This window comes from Ceratotherium simum, chromosome 11 (assembly GCF_057802395.1).
Source record: "Ceratotherium simum simum isolate JZ-2026a chromosome 11, ASM5780239v1, whole genome shotgun sequence".
NCBI lineage: Eukaryota > Metazoa > Chordata > Mammalia > Perissodactyla > Rhinocerotidae > Ceratotherium > Ceratotherium simum.
In genome coordinates this window covers 21,568,427-21,585,688 of record NC_141910.1, presented here as the reverse complement: position 1 = coordinate 21,585,688, position 17,262 = coordinate 21,568,427, and the positions used below count along the sequence as shown (strand labels likewise).

Genomic DNA, 17,262 nt, shown 5'->3' with positions numbered 1-17,262 from the left:
TTTGAGTTTTCTTGGTTCTGTCTGAAGGTTGGACCTGGTGCAGTTGGCAGAGATCACATGTAGTATTAAATGTGAGTCTTTCAGCCAGCCTTCCTTGGCTTGGTAGGGAGGATAGTGACATCAGTTTTATGTGTTTTGACCTTAAATTGTGTACATTGATAGGCTGTTGTTCTGCAGAGGGAGTCTCTAAAGTTTGGTGGGGTTTTTTTTTCTTTTTGACTATTTTCGTGTGGACAAATCTCAAACAGCTACTATAGTTATTTTTAAACTTTGCAGTTACATTTAGTTTTATCTCGTTTTGGCATTTGCCCATAAGTTAAATGTTTCTTTCCATCACTGTGTTTTAGGAATGTGACTGTGAATGCCCGGCTTTCAGGATCTAACTTCAGCAACAAAGCAGCATCTGTAGATGTCTTTGAGTCTAACAAAAAAACTTACTTTAAAAAACATTAGATAGTTCTAGATCTATTTTAATCTGTCTGTGACACAGAATCAAACAGTTCATGTGTTAATTTAGAGATTTTATATTTAGTAGATTTTTCTAGATTATTTCCTAAACATTAATATGGGAGTTAGCTTAAAGACTGGGGGAGAGACATCCCAGGTATACATGGTGGGGCAGCAGGGTGGGGGACCTAATCTGTGACAAATTTTAAATTACAAATAAGTCAGCCAAGGGATGAACATGCATGGTTCATGTCACATTAACTCTAGTTGAAAATGTTCTGCAGGAGTTTTTAATTACCTATGATAGTTATGCATAAATGCTCATCCATTGTCATGGATTTTTATAGATTGTAATCAAATTGCTACTTATTAGTCGAAACATATCTTTAAGTTGTTTATGGAACACACACGTGTGTTTCTTAGCTCACAAAGAAGTTATTTATGAACCACAGTTTGGGTGACTGTGGTAGTTTTACTGGAGTCCATAAACTTAGTTGTGTTGTGGTTTATGCCTATAAAAAGAGCACAGTTGGAAGATGGCTATTTTGGGATTAGGTTGTGTGCTCTCACTACATTTCCTTGTTTTTTTTTTTTTCTTGTGGATTTTAATATGATTGAAAGTGTGTATAAAAAGATTTTTGAAGAGCTATGTTAAATATCTCACTTGTTAACATTTTTAAATATTTAGGAAAGAGAGAGGCTATCTACATTAAATAAATTGCCTCAGGAGATACATAATTTACTAATTTCTGCTCTCAAAAGCATCTTAAAAATATTGATTATGGTGGCTTTAATTCTGTCTATTTAAATGTTTCCTTCTGCCCAGATAACAAATGAAGGAATTTATGTTGTTTTTAGGTTTATTGAAGTTAAATAAACTTCAATAATAAAACTTGATTGGAATGTTTTTGGCTTTATTTAAATGTGATTCTGCTAAATTAACTAACATTTGTAGAACTAATTAGTTCTCAAACAAAATATTTGAACATAAGTTTCAAAAATACATTTATAAAATAAGATTGAGTTAGGTATTGAAGATAAAAGGGGAGGTGAGCAATAACCTGAATGTCCCTTATTTTATAAGAAGTAGACAGGCTAATTACTGTCTAGATGATTAAATATGTGAAACAACCTATGTTGGCATTTTTATTCCAAGGTACTTGGACCTGGGATGTTTTCTTTTTCTGTATTTTTCTATTTTTGTTTGTTTTCATCTAACAGGCATTTCTGTCACCTTTAGTGAGATTCGTCTGTCTCAGAGATGCCTAGCTATGCCAAAAGCCCTGGTAGTCTTGTCTGACACAGATAAGCACTGAAAAGTCTTGGCTGAAATTGGGGCCCAGAAGTAGAGAGGCAGACCTGTGCCCTTCTCCTTTTAAAGAGAAGATTTTGCTGTGGGAGGAGAGGCACCTTGAAATTGCCTCTCTCAAGGAGTTCTTCTTTAGTAAGAAATATAAAACTGGAGTGGCTCTACTTCTCAAATGGAAGGGATTCTTTAAATTTTTCATCTGGCCTGGAGGAGGGAGGAGTCTTTTGCTTCTTCGAAATTGCCAAACCCCTTCAGTTCTGTTATGAGGTGGCAGTTCCATAAGGGCATGTTCAATAAAACATGCCCTTATAAACATGACTAGTTCTTATTGTTCTTCAGCTTTGATGGCTACAAGGGAAATATTAGTAGAGAAGGAACTATATGTTCAAATGAAGATTACTCTTTTTACTTCTACCTGCCCCATCTTCCCAAAAGTGTTTAATTAGTGTTTCAGATACACTAGTAAAGCATATAGATATACCAAACAGTCAAATTTGAGCCCATATGATTGTATAGTCCTAACTGGTTGACACTACTGAAATCCTGCAAGAGGATGATGGGACCGTAGGATTGAGCCCTTTTCATTTGCTGGAACACCAGAGATAAATCACTCGTAGCTTACCTGCTGTTTGAATGACTGTCTGATTTTTCATTTGGTGGTTTTGTATTTTTGTTTTAAGATCTTAGTAAAGCAATGTCTCAGGATGGTGCTTCCCAGTTCCAAGAAGTCATTAGACAAGAGCTAGAATTATCTGTGAAGAAGGAACTAGAAAAAATACTTACCACAGCACCATCACATGAGTTTGAGGTAAGGACTCTACAGTGTTTTTTGCTTTCATCTGTCTGCATACTGAATTGCTATTGCTGCTGCTGATCGTCCAGCTTAAAATAAGCACAAGGTGTAATGGCAACATTAAAAAAAAATTATGATTGCTTAACAGTTAAGGATTTTCAACATTTGGCCATTATAAACCATTGTCTTTTTTTTTTTTTTTTTAATTCTAGGATGTTTCCAAAGTCTAAAAGCATCAGGACAAAATTACACTTAATTTGTTCTGTGTTTTGATATATTCACCTGGAGAAATGGATACCAATGTTTAATAGAATTGTGAGAAGTTAGTTTATCAACCATATATCCTGCATGCCTTTTCAGAGAGCCAATTCTTTTTTTTTTCTGAGGAAGATTTGCCCTGAACTAACATCTGTAGCCAGTCTTCCTCTTTTTTTTTCTGACGAAGATTTTCCCTGAGCTAACATCTGTTGCCAATCTTCCTCTATTTTATATGTGAGCCACTGTCACAGCATGGCCACTGACAGAGGTGGTGTAGGTCCACGCCCGGGAACCAAACCTGGGCCACCGAAGCAGAGTGCACTGAACTTAACCACTAGGCCACTAGGGCTGGCCCTCCAGAGAGCCAATTCTTTTTTTTTTTTTTTTTTTTTAAAGATTTTATTTATTTTATTTTTTCCCCCCAAAGCCCCAGTAGATAGTTGTATGTCATAGCTGCACATCCTTCTAGTTGCTGCATGTGGGACTCGGCCTCAGGATGGACGGAGAAGTGGTGCCTTGCTGCGTACCTAGGATCCGAACCCGGGCCACCACCATTGCAGAGCGCGCACTTAACCACCAAGCCACAGGGCCGGCCCCAGAGAGCCAATTCTAATAGAACCATGTTACTTTGTCAGCTAATTAGAGGGTTCCCAGAATAGGCAGGTGTTTACTTTTTGCTTATAAATCAATAGATTATCCTTTTCATTTTCAGTTTTCAATTTGTACTTCATGTTTTGAGGTTAGCTGTGTTTTGTTCCTTTTTGTTCTTTTGGTGAAGATTAATTTTCGCTTAAAAGAGTAGAGAAAGATATTGGTGAATTATATGTAGAGAATCAATTGGAATTCCCATGGACCAAATGGTGTTCAGATTATATGATACTGGTGGGAGATGGGAAGGATTATTTGCTTTTATTCCTTTAAGTGTGATTCCTATTAGCTTTTCTTCCTCTTTAGTTTTAAATTGGGGTATAAAAAAGGCTCTGCTCTACTCCATGTTCTAATAGTATAAGAATTTCATTGAAATATATTTTAAATGTATAATATGTATCTGTTTTTATTAAATATTAAGCATTCTGCTAGTTGTAACAATAACTTCTATTTTCATAGCACACTAAAAAAGACCTTGATGGATTTCGGAAGCTATTTCATAGATTTTTGCAAGAAAAGGGACCTTCTGTGGATTGGGGAAAAATCCAGAGACCTCCGGAAGATTCAGTAAGTTTTAGATAAAATGTAGGAAAATGTAAGGTAATTTAGGACGTTGGTTTAACTATGGGGTGGGGTAGTGTAGGGGACCTGTAAGAACCATCACTTCAGACACGGACAGGAATTGCTTTGCATCATCTATCCCCTCACGCTGAAACTATGGAGATAGCCGTCTACCACTTTCCCTTCTGTTAGACCCATCTTTCCAGTTCTACAGAGGATTTAATGAAAGTCTAATCTCCCTTTAAAACTACATCATAACTTAACATCTCTGAATATGAGGCAATTCTTTTGCAAAGTACCAAACACACAGTAAGAGCCTCATTTGTATTTTTTTCTTTCTTCTCTTTCCCAAACCATCTGATTTCTCGTTGCCTGTAGGGTTATATACAGATGCTAAGTCAGCTACTTAAAGCTCTCCCCATGTTTTCAACCCATCTTTATAGCCATATTTCCCCTACCTGCCTTACGTAAACCAACCCAGCACTCCCTTCACACACGTATTTCCCTGCTTCTTGACTTCTGTTTATGTTGTTTCCTTGCGATGCTATGGTCTCAAAATCCTGCTCATTCTTCGAGGCTCAGTCCAAATGCCTTCACCTCTGTTATCAGCCCCTAATAGAAAGCTGCACTGAAGTGGTGTAGTGCGGTAGTATCAGAGGTTCAAATCCTAGCTCTCCTGCTTCTGAGCTTTGTGAAAAACGAGAATAATACCAAGTGCTTTATGTATTTCACAGGGTTGTTACGAGGTTTTATTAAGAAACATATGTGGAAACATGTTAAACCGTGAAGCATTTAGCAGATGTGGCACTTAGCTGGCCTAATTAGTACTATTTGTTTATATTCATATGTTGCCTTGTACTAGTCTTTGAGGCCAGGGGCCGTGTGTCCTGAGCAAATGTTTGTTGACTGGATGCTCTAAATGAAATGATTGTCTAAGGAGTAGGTTTTGTTAACATATTGACCTTTCTTCCCTTTCCTGTTAGCAATTTTGACCTCTGCTGCTTGTAGCACTTTTCACTGCAGGTAGGAAAGACTTGATAGAGTGGAATAATTGTATATAGCTAGTTTATCTCTTATGTGTCTGCAATCTTAGATAATCTAATATTGGTTTTAAAATAGGGCTGTTTTAGAGCAGGGGTTTGGCAAACTACTGCCTGAAGGCTTCTCCACTGCCGGTGTTTGTAAAGTTTTATTGGAATATAACTATACGCATTCATTTATATACCATCTATGTTGGCTTAAGCTAATGGAGTCTCTCATTTTTTCCTAATGAGAAAATCTTAAATATAGTTCCAAGTTAGGATTACTTTTATTTCCATATGTGAAAAATGTCTTTCAGTTCTTAAACTTTTTAAAATGAGAAATTACATGCTCATTGTGAAAAAGAAAATAAGCTAAAAAAATAAAAATCCCACCTAAGCATTCCCCTTGAGGAATCTCTAATTTTTGATGTTAAAGTTAAAATTCCTCTTGTCTGTAATGCTTACCAGTTACAGTGTGCCTGTTTCTTTTAGGGTCTACTTTTTTAGTCTTTGATTTCCTTAGCCCTAGTGAAGGCATTGTGATTTATTTTTCTGCTTTTAAGTGGTAGAATTAATCATTTTTTTTTTTGAAAAAACTAATAAGAGAATTCTTCTGGATAGGTATATAGTTTGAAAAAGGAACTAGTGATAAATTCAGTCAGATTTAAAAAAATGTTTGGGAGCAGGCCTAAAATTATAATAAAAGATAGACATTATGTGTTTCCCCCCTTTAAATAGTTATAATTTTTGCCTAGGAATTTATTCCTAATTGAAATAACCTTACTTTTCTAATTAATGATGGGCCTGAGTATAAAGATGTGATTTTCTTACTTCTTAATTTTTGCTTACAGCCTAGGAAATTTTTGTTTCCCCCTACACAAATTTAACCTTTTGATGATAGAGCCTGCCTTGAAGGAAGGCACACAGATTTGTAATTTTCAGTGTATTTTAAGGTTGAAGATTCTGCTTTGCCAGCGGAGAAAACTGCCTTTATATGTTTTGAGAGAAAATTATGATATATAGTAGAGTTTCTTGGAGTGGGAATTGGAGGATGGGGAAGGAAGGGATTAGAGGGATCAGAACCACCTAGGCATTTTTTCCAATTCAGTTACTCCCATCCCCAACAAGGTCCTGACAGATCCTTTCAGGAGGCTGTGCCCCTGTGGTGAGCCATAGTTACTGATAGGAAGGCAGAATTGATATAGAAAAAAGAATAGAAATAGAAAATAGAATTCTGGATCTAACATGATTTTTGTGAAGTCTTTTTCTGTTTATAAAAGTGTAGGTCTTCATCAAAAATATGTCTTTATTTTGAAACCTAGATTTTGAGCATCTTTAAAAAAATATGCTTATAATCCCATATGCCCTTAATGTTGAAAATTTTGGAAGGTGGAGGCAAAAAATGTTTGTTCTTTTAACTATGTTATGAGCTTCCTGAGGGCACAAATGTGTTTTATACTCTGTTAACAGCTTTTGCAAATAGTTCTGAGAATACGAATCATGGGTTAATGTTCGTTCACCTTGCTTCCCCTACACTCGTCCAGTTCCCGCCCTCCACCTGCCCCCAACACAGGTTTTCTCTGTCTGGTCATAGAGATTATACAGAGATCAGTTTTCCTTTCAAAACATAACTTTCTTTAGTGAACATAGTTTTTTAAATGCAGGTGATATTTTATCCTCCTAACCAGAAAGAAATTATTGTGCGAGAATAGCCATTTAGAGTGACATTTCTCAAGTCAGCTTTGCATCAAAGGTGTGCGCATAAACATTCTCATAAGAGAAGATCTGTCTTTTTGTATAGGAGTTGACAAACCTTGTTTTGTAAATCAAGTTTTATCGGAACACAACCACACTTATTCCTTTACATGTTGTCTATAGCTGTTACAATGCTGTAGTGCTACAATGGCAGAGTTGAATAGTTGAAATCAAGACCATACAGACTGCAAAAGCTGAAATATTTCCTTTCTGGCCTTTTATGAAAAAAAGTTTTCTGACCTCATTTTAGTGTATTTACTTTCAGAAGATCTTCAGAAGTTTTTTTTTTTACTTCTTTGGCCTCCAGAAAAGTGACCTCAAATGCATTTTTCAATTCAGATGATCACTTTTTAGATAAAAATATTTTTTCATAAATACTAGATTGAAGGACATACTTATAGATAGACATTGAAATTGTACATTGTCAAGTTTTACTTACTCTTGCCTAATGTGGTGAATACTTCATTTTAGCTCTGTCAGTGAGCACATAGATGTTTTTTGAAAAGCCCACAGAGTCCATATTTTATTGAATTATGGCTAAGAAGAACACAATTTATGGAGTTATGATATGGATAATGCTCTGCCCCAATTTTGTGAATGTTAACTAAATGAATGTTATAATCAAGATTATCTTGATATTTAGCTACATAAATAAAAGAAAGTTTTAAAAAATGTATTAAGGTTAATGTTTTAAACTATTAGAGCAAGGAAGGACCAGTCAGCATGTACAGCTTCATTTGACCATTTCATTGTTTTCTAGAGAGGCTGTTCTTGGCCAAGCTTAATGTTTGAACATGTTGGGGATAGAGAGCGATGGGATTTAGATAAAAGAGGCAAGGAGGTACAGAGCCTATTTAAGACGGTACTGAGGCTGACAGGTTCTTTTGAGCCCTAACTTAAAATCTGTTATCACCTGGCTGGCAGTGACTCTGGTGATAATAAAGTACATTCTCCTTTATATGAAAAATGTTCGGTAATGAGGGCTTTTTCATTTAGTTTGAACACAAGGTCCCTGGTTGATTTATGGTCGTCATTGTTCTTATTTTAAAGTCCTCAAAATGGTGAGGGTGTATTTGTGAATGCAGGAGTTATATAGGGTCAACTCTTTTTTGTTTTTTGATTGAGGCAGAGAATTGGCATGAAGAATATCCTGCCAATGTGGTATTTAGTTTCAACAGATTTTTTTGTTTTGCTCCATAAAATAACTGAGAGCTTTTCTTACTCTTAGTCTATCAGTACAAAAACATTAAAATGTATATGTTTAAATGATAAAGCATTCTGAGAAAGTTACGGTGTACGTGTGCAGAGTAAAAATATACAGGTGTTTTTTTTTCTGGAAGATGAATCATAGTATATTGTGCAGCTAATGTTTGCACATCTTTTTTGAAAGACTTACTGGAGGCAGTTTGGCCAAGGATCTGACATGATGTGACACAGGATGGTTTGCTTTGAGCGTGTTGAAGATTTCCCAGCTGCAGTCAGCTAATGATAAAGCCACTAGGGACTTGTTGTGTGTGTGTGTGTGTGTGAGTATGAGTGTGTAAAGATAAAATGAGATCCTGAATGTAAAAGTATTCCACAAAAAGGAAATAGTGGCGTTTAAGGAAATGGCCCTGAGGACATGGTTGGATACCAAAGAGTCTCAATTTTTCCTGACATAGAGTTTTAAAATGGTGATATATAGAATTACCAAACTAAGGAAATAGACTAATGTAGAAAATATTGCCGAAACTGTAATTCCCTACCTTTTTATTCCACAATGAATTGAACAGTCTTTCATTTTCCCCAGGACTACTTTCCTTCACATGCCTTTATATACAGGAGCTTTATTTCAGGAAGGGGACGTGACTAAGAGGCTGACCATGCGTCTGTGATTCTTAATTCCATTCTGGTTACTTATTGGTTATTTCACTTTATAAATAGTATTGGTAAATATGTGGCTACTTTAATGGCAGTTCCATGATTAACTTTGAGAGACTCCAGGTAACGTTGTTCGACCAGGGTCTTTAACCACTGCCCTTGTGTCCGGAGTAGGGGACAGTCCAGTCCCACAAAATTGAGCTTCTTGGGAAAATCATAGCGTGGGTATAGGTGGTAGTACCACTCTTTGAACATCGCCATTCCCCTCTCTAACCCCTTTCTCCCCCCCCACACACATAGAGTCTTTTTGGACCTTGGCTCATGTGTTACAAGGCCTAATACAGATCATTTTCATATTACACTCTCCAAGTGTATCTTTTATGTGGGCATTTTGCATCTTATAATCACAGAATCTGTGAGGTTCTCCTATCCCACATCTTCATCTGTGGTACACCTCTGAGGGAATTTCCATTATCTTTATTTAATATAGGCTAACCCTGAACCTATAAGATTGATACTAGGAGAATTTTTATATAAAACAAGATGGGTGACCCACGCCTTCCTCCAGTCCTTTCTGCCCTGTAATTCCTTGGGGATATTTTACTAATTCCTTTTCCTTATTCTAAATCAGGTGTGGACAGCTGACTCTGCTTGTCCCTTTATTGTATAGCCAAGATGAGAATGGAATGTTTACACCAGACATCTGAACCACCTGGGTGGTCTCTGCAGAGATTGTAGGCCCTTCATAGATTTCTTGAACTTATAGGTAAAACTGTTTATAAATATACATTTTTTCCAGAGTAGATGCCTTGGCTTCATCAGATTCTCAAAGGAGTTCATGGCCTCTAAAGGTTAAAAACTACTGTCTTAGAATCTCATTCAAGAAACATTTATTAGGTGCCTCCTCTCTGCCAAGCACTAGCTGGATACTGGGGCTACAAAAATAAGTCTTGGTCCCTTTTTGGCATTTTAGCCTCGAGTTTGTGGAGGAAATGGATCGAGAAACAGCTAATTATAGAACAGTGCACTAAGCAGCCCATAGGGTACTGTGGAAGCATCTAACTGGCATAGGAACTCAGGAAATACTTCCTGGCATTAAAGTAGACTCCTAGAGTAACCTTAAGGCAAGACTTCTCTGAGGATGGGAGGAAAATCAAAGAGAAAAAAAGCTCTCAGAATAGGAGTCTAGAAATCACAGGCTTATAGCATGTAGCTGGTTCTCTGGTTGTGGAGCATATGGTGGATGTGTCTGCTCCTCCGTATCGAGAGCCAGAAGAAAGGCCCTGAGAGAACCAGATGCTGAGTCTTTTTGCCATTGCAGCTCCTGTTCACTGGCTGAGAAACTCAGCCAGGGGAATACACGGGAGAGATGTCAGAAACTACAATTTCCATTTAAGAAAGACACTAATGGTGGAAGATTGGAACAGTATTTAAAAACCATGCTTCATTATATACCTCAAACAGTTTTAGATTTTTCAGTATTGTAAAACATCAACCCAAATAGTAAGTTAACTGATGCTTATTCTTGTTTTTGTTTTTTTAAATTGTGGTGACTAAACCTTATCAAGTTAATGAGCATTTTAGCTGTTGAGAGCTTTTATTTTGTTAACCTCAGGTTTATTGAGGTATAATTTACATATAGCAAAATTTCCCCCTTTTTTTTTTTTTAAAGATTTTATTTATTTTATTTTTTTCCCCCAAAGCCCCAGTGGATAGTTGTATGTCGTAGCTGCACATCCTTCTAGTTGCTGCATGTGGGACTCGGCCCCAGGATGAACGGAGAAGCGGTGCCTCGATGCGCACCCGGGATCCGAACCCGGGCCACCAGCATCGCAGCGCGCGCACCTAACCACCAAGCCACAGGGCCGGCCCAAAATTTCCCCTTTTTAGTGTATAGTTTTATGAGTTCTGGCAAATGCATACAGTACCATAACTACTGTCACAATCAAAATATAGAACTTTTCCACCATCACCAACAGTTCCCTTGTGCAGCTTTAAAATGTGCTTCTTCTTAAACTCTTATTGGGCTTTGGTTCCCACTTTACCTCTTCCTTTAAATACACAAGCTAAGCAAATATGTATCTTTCTAAAATATTGCCTTTTCCTTCATTCAGACTTCTCCAAAGGAAGAGGTCAGCCTAGCCTCCACCCTTGGTTTTATGTCATCTGGCCTTTCTGTTAGCCTTTGTCCACCTCCCCACACTTGCCCTTTAATCTTCCATAGAACTTTTCTTTATATAGTCTCTTGCCTTTTCCCTCTTCCCTCCCATCATTTCTCCAGGGCTGCTCCAACAATGTTAATTATATAATTAACAATGTACTTTACACTGCTTTAATCAGTGGCTATTTAGTGAATTTAAAGCTAGTATACAGCATAAGAGGATGTTAGAAGCTTCAGTTTTATTTTTTGGGGAATTTAGGATTATCACAGTTATTTTGAAGCATCTTTTGTCTACAGTTAGACTAACAGGAGGGTTGGCTGATAGGGGAAATGCAAAGTGATTTTAGTAAAGAGCTAGTCCTAGTCACATAAGCAAGTTGGCTTTTGGACCTCCCATCTCTTTTATTAGAACTCTTTTCCAACTTTCTGGGTCATCCACCTTTGTCCTTTGTAATCCATACTAAAGTGGAAAATTCTTTGAAAAGTACTACCTTAGCTGATGAGGATATGGGCCAAAGGCCTCACAAGGTTGACTAATTTTATGACTTCAGCTGACTTCTATAAAAGGGTAGTAAATATATACCTGTTTGTCGTGTTTGAATTTTTGGGCCATCTGTGTATATTACTTTTGCAGTTAGAAAAATATCCAAAAGTCTTTGAACTTCTAGAATTTCTATTAAAAAAATTCTAGATTACAGTAAGGTTTATGGAGAAGTTGGCACTTTCTCTTCTTAGTTACTTCCTACTTTGTAGGATAATTTGCCATTTGCAACCATCCTCTTTTTGTTTCTTTTTTTGTCATTTGGGTTTTCTGCCAGTTCTTTTATTGTCTTCTGTTCTCTAATTGACCAGGTTTAAAGTACACAATTGTAATGGGAGTATTATAATTTTACCTCTCTACAGCGTTTGGAAGGTCCTACAATTTAGTGGGAGGGCAGTAGGTATGGGATTTTGAGAGGCAAAAATATCAAGAGTAAGAAACAAAATTCTATTAGTAGGTAGACACATGAGAATTGAATAAGTGAGAAGCAATTTACAATATGTGTTTTTAAATAAACTTTTAATTTTAGAATAGTTTGATTTATAGAAAAGTTGCAAAGATACACTGTGTTTTTAACTAGAAACATTATATAGCTATCCAAACTGACTTTTGTTACCTATATCCCATTTTTAAACTTCTTGCTGGGTCAAAAGAAGTACAAAATAATTGGTGAAAGTGCTGATGGAATTTTTCTTTCAAGCTCAAAAGGGAAAATAACTAAAAAGATAGCTGAGAAGAAACATGGAAATGCCAGAGAGGTACCTATGACTAGATTAAATATGGAAAAAGGTGGAAGTAAGCCATTAAACAAAGATTTCTATTTATAGATGGGCTTAAGACAAGTGTCTTCATTGTACATAATCCTAAAGCCCTTGGGAGAGTGGAAAGTTTTCTGTTATTTCAACGGAGCATGAAACAAACACCATTCCAAAAATTTTTGTTTTTTAATGAAGCAAAAGTTTAAGCATTTTTCATTTAAAAAATTCATGAAAACCTATGTTTGCAAAGCCCTATATTCTATAGTTAATGATTATTGTCAATGTTGGAGTGCTTATATGTCAAATATACTGAATCCTTTATGTCCATGATCTCATTTAATATTCACAATAGACCTGGAAGATAGGCACTATTATTATGCTCATTTTACAAAAGAGGAAACTGAAGTTCATAGTTAGTAACTTGCCTATGAGGAAGAGCTCTGATATGATCCAGGTAGTCAGACTCCAAAGACCTGGATCTTTGGTATCTAATAACAATAATGGAGCTCTTAAGGAGTACAGCCCTATCTTTATCTCTAGTGCACAGAATGTGGTGTACTTTATTCGCTTATCAACAACAGTAATAATAGCAATAACAGCAAACATTTATTCAGCACTAATGGGCCAAGCATTATTTCTCAGCTCTTTACGTGTACTTCCTTACATGATCCTCAAACAACTCCACGAGCTTGCTAGTATCCCTGTTTCACAGTAGAAGACTCTGAGACTGAGAGGGATTGAGTTGTCCATCCAAGTTTACTTAGCTAGTAAATAAGTGGCAGAACCGGAATGTAGGCCCAGATCTGCCTGAGCCCAGACTCTTAAGCACTGTGGTATGTTATAGAGCAATCACCAGTTGCCATCAATGTTTGAAAGGATCTTGAAAGTCTTTAAAGCATGGCTTTCCCATTTCTCCATCTTTTCTTGAGTAGAACTGTTGAGTAGGCTCCATTCCTTTCCTTAGATCTTAAAATACTCTCACTTCTTTTTGAAAGTTCTTCCAGCAACAAAAATAACAAATATTTATTGAATAGCTAGTGTGGTGGGCATTTATCTGGGCATTGGAATACAAGTGAACAAAATAGACAAGGGCCTAACTCATGGAGCTTCATTCTGGTGGGAGAGAGAAAACATAAATGCGTAAATAAATAAGATAATTTTAAAGACTAATTTCCCATTGCTGCTCTTCTGGCCCAGGCTTAACCTCAGCAGTCGCATCTCCCTGGCTGAAGTCTTTTTCTGGTTTACCTGTAGTCACTACATGAGGTTATGAAGGTCTCTTTTATTCATTACTTTTATTTTACAAATTTATCAAATATCCACTATTTCATTTGTTGGGAATGCAAAAATAAAGACAGTCCCTGCTCTTAAAGAGCTTACAACTTTGTACAATGCTTCCCAGCCTTTCCTATCTTCTCTCACCAGTGGAGTAGCTTGTTCACCAAAAGTTAATTGTGTTTGTTCCCAAACCTGTTTATACCAAATATATTTGTTGTAATGACATAATGTAATTAAATTTTATATAAACCAATGAAATGGGTTTTTAAAAAGTTATTTCCATGAAAATTGAGAGGAATGCTGTGGAAAAATTGGATAAAGACAAGTGGCCCCCTCCAAAAAGCTATTGTTAACTTAGGTGTGGGCGCCACAAGTATGAAAGATTGAGAAAATTGCATAAGTCTAGAATGATTCTTCTGCATGCAGCTTGTTTCACAGATGACTAAGTTGTTGGTCCACTTTGAAGAAGTGAAACTGGAAATCCCAAATGGTATGTTATTGGTGTGGTTTACATAAGATGACACAGAGCTCTGTTCAGCAGATCCATACCATACCTGAGGAAAAGACCTTTGTGAATGAACGTACATTTATTTGTAAGAAGTTGAAATAGTTTATGTACCTAAAACTTTTTCATTATTCTGTGCTTGAACTTAGTTTTTAAATGAACTGTCTACCTGTCCGTAGTGTTGTAGATGCGTCGGTTTCTGGTGTGTGTACCTAGTGTAGCAGGAGAAGGAGCAGCTGGACAGCTGGGAAGTCCTAAGCAAGTTAGGAATGAAGAGGTGACATTAGAACTGAGACTGGAAGTAGGAGTAAGAGTTTGCCCAAAAAGTCAGGTGGACATTTCAGAGAACATGGTGTGCAAAAGCTCAAAGGCACAAGAGAGTAGAAAGTGCTCTAAGAACTACAGTTTTTATAATGGCACTGGAGAATAAGAGTGGAAATGAGTGGGAGATGAGGGTAGACAAGGTAAGCAGAGACCGTGTCTGCAACTCATTGTCAACTAGGAGGGATCAATTTGGCTGAACTAAGAAGATGCTGGAAAACACAGGAGATTGGGAGGTCCTTAGCTTTACAGCAGGCTAGTTGGAATGTATTTTTAGAAGGCAGGTGAGGAGTGGCTGTACTTTAATTTCTTAAATCCTTAACCCCAAATTACATAGAAAATTTGGATTTCTTGTAGTTCTTGGTCACCATTGGAGAAATGGCTACTCATTTTAATTTTTCCTGTTTTTTTTTTTTAAACACCCTTTATCAGGCTAGCTGACCTTCTTGCAGTTTAGTTTCTATAAACTAGTGATGTATATTGAACAAATTTTTATAGTTTTAAATTATTTTTATAGTTTTAAAATCTCTAATTTCGTGATATTGAGCTATAATATTCCCAATAATATACTTAGTCAACAGGTATATGAGAAATTACCTCATGCTTAGTGTCATCACTAATATATTCCACTATTACAAAACCACCTACATATGCATACTGAATTCATTCTGCTTTCAGTGTATTTAACACTTTTCTTTCAGTTTAGTGGTAATGGCAGTAAGGTCAAGAACACAGACTCCAGAGTTTTTAATCCTAGCTCATTACTTCTCAGCCATATAACATCAGGCAAGTTATTTAACTGCTGTAAGCCTCCGTTTCCTCACTCATAAAAAGTAGACATAATAAAAGTAGGATTTTTAGTGAAGATTATTGACAATGCATGTAAAGCACTTACTATGTGCCAGGCACTCTGATAAAGACTCAGTAGATGTTTGCCATTGTTGTTATACATTCAACAACTATTTATTAAGTACCTCCTAGATGTCAGGTGCTATCCTGGGCACAGTAAAAACAAAAGAATTGTATTAAGATTATAGATGGTATTTCTTTTTAAAATTCTATAACTTTCATATTTATGTATTCTATTTGCTTTGGTTATGAATATATTTTTATATATTATCAGATTACTTAATTTGATATATATTTCATTTATGATCATGAATACTTTAATGTTTTTTATGTTTATATTATTTTAGCAAAATATTCCATCATGTAGGTGAACTGTAATTTATATCCCTGTAATTCTCCTGTATCAGATATGTTGGTAGTTTGCAGTTTTCAATGTAATAAATAAAGCTTATCTATCCCTAACAGATTTTCCTTATTGAGAGATAAAGTTTAGCTAATTCTTTAACTTTCAGGCTTGCAGGAGGTCTGTGCTCTGTAAGGTTGGTGAGAATAAACAACATTATACCCTCCATTATGAAAATGATTAGCTGAACTATTCTGTTTAGTGGGTTTTATTGAAGGGTATTTGCATAGTGAAAGCCCTCGGATGCATGTAGAATTGTCTTTAACCAGCAACTCCATCCATGTTTATATATTTTTTATCTACTAAACTCAAGATAGATGTAAGGGTTTGGCCTTGTCTCAGAGGACTATCATAGCTATTAAAAGAATCGAGTGCCCTTGCTCATACTATATAGGGGTGTAGGTATTTAAAGAATTGGTGGTGTTCATTGTGGGGTGTAAGGTTTAGTGAGCTGGGGAGGCTTTGCAGAGTATTCTTGGCATTGGATTATTAAAGCTTAGGTGAAATTGTAGGAAGGATGGCTGGTAACCATTATAGGATTAGTTCTTTGATCATCTATCATTTAGCATGGCAAAACTTTGGAAATCAAATGTTTTTTTACAATTTTTTGATGGTGGGAAATAAGACAATGAATCTAACTCATCCCTTGAAGGAAATATATTGGTGGGAACAATTGATAGGAGTGTGAGGGTTGGGAGTTTGTACAAGTGTATCAGTGTGTGTTACTTCTGGGAATTGTCTTATAGTTGGACATGTAGATCTATTTTTGCTATTATAGAAACCCTATGATTAATATACTTACACATAAATCTTTGCATCTCTGAAGTACTTCTTAGAATAAATATTCAGAAATGGTGTTTTCTTCATAGGATATGAACTTTTCAAAGTTTCTTGTTACATATTTCAAATTGCTTTCCAGAAAGAGTATGCCCATTTGTACTCCCATTCATATTGACTTATTGTTTCAACAGCTAATTTTTGAGTGCCAACTGTGTATTAGTAGAGGACCATACTGATAAACCTCATCTAGTTTCTAGTTTACAATCCAGTGGAGGCATGGACAATAAAAGACATATAATATAATGTCAAGTAATGATAAGTGACATGAAGAAAAAGAAAGGGTAGGGGTACAGAGACTGAGAGAGTAGAGGTAATATTTTAGATAGGGTAGGCAGAGATAGGAGAGGCCTCTCTGAGTTAACATTGAGTAGAGACCTACAATCTGTTTTATTGTTGGTCTCACTACATTTATTAAAGCATCAAGTATTACTTCTTTAAAATATATTTGCCAGTTTAGATGAAAAATATTTTTAAATTTTTATTTAAATTTTTATTTATTTGATTATTAGGTTGAATTTTTTCATTGGCTATTTGTATTAATTGTTACTTGAAATATTTAATATAGAATAGTCCTTTTGTTTGTGGTAATTGTTTATTGGAGTTTGAATTGCTATGATTCTTACCTTTATGTAACAAAAAGATACAGTATTCAAGTTTGGCTCCCCAGAGAGGGCAACACAAGACTTAAGATGAAATAAGCGAGTTTTATGATTCTAGCTCCTGGTAATAGCAGTTCTTGCTGAGATTTTTACTAAGGCTGACTTTAGTTACTAAGGTAGCGGATTGTATTGAAGGATATTGAGCATGAGTTATTAGATTGGTGCTGATGAGTGTAATTGTTTAGAGAACAGTGTTGGTGCCAAGATTTCTGACTTGTTCTTTGAAAGGACCCCTTTACTTACCCCCTTTTAATGTTTTAATTTTTTTTTTTTATTCTTTTATTTTTTCCCCCA

At 36.0% G+C, this 17,262-nt stretch overlaps 1 protein-coding gene across 3 annotated transcripts in view; it reads left to right on the top strand.

Moving 5' to 3' along the window:
- The window catches only part of UGP2 (UDP-glucose pyrophosphorylase 2), a 56,444-nt gene that overhangs the window by 13,686 nt on the left and 25,496 nt on the right, over positions 1 to 17,262 (top strand). For all 3 annotated transcript variants that reach the window (XM_004435629.3, XM_087436663.1, XM_004435628.3), the window contains exons 2-3: positions 2,437 to 2,564; positions 3,915 to 4,022. In XM_004435629.3, coding sequence (XP_004435686.1) covers positions 2,451 to 2,564; positions 3,915 to 4,022 — 222 coding nt within the window. In that variant the 5' untranslated portion in view covers positions 2,437 to 2,450. The remainder of the gene's footprint in view (positions 1 to 2,436; positions 2,565 to 3,914; positions 4,023 to 17,262) is intronic.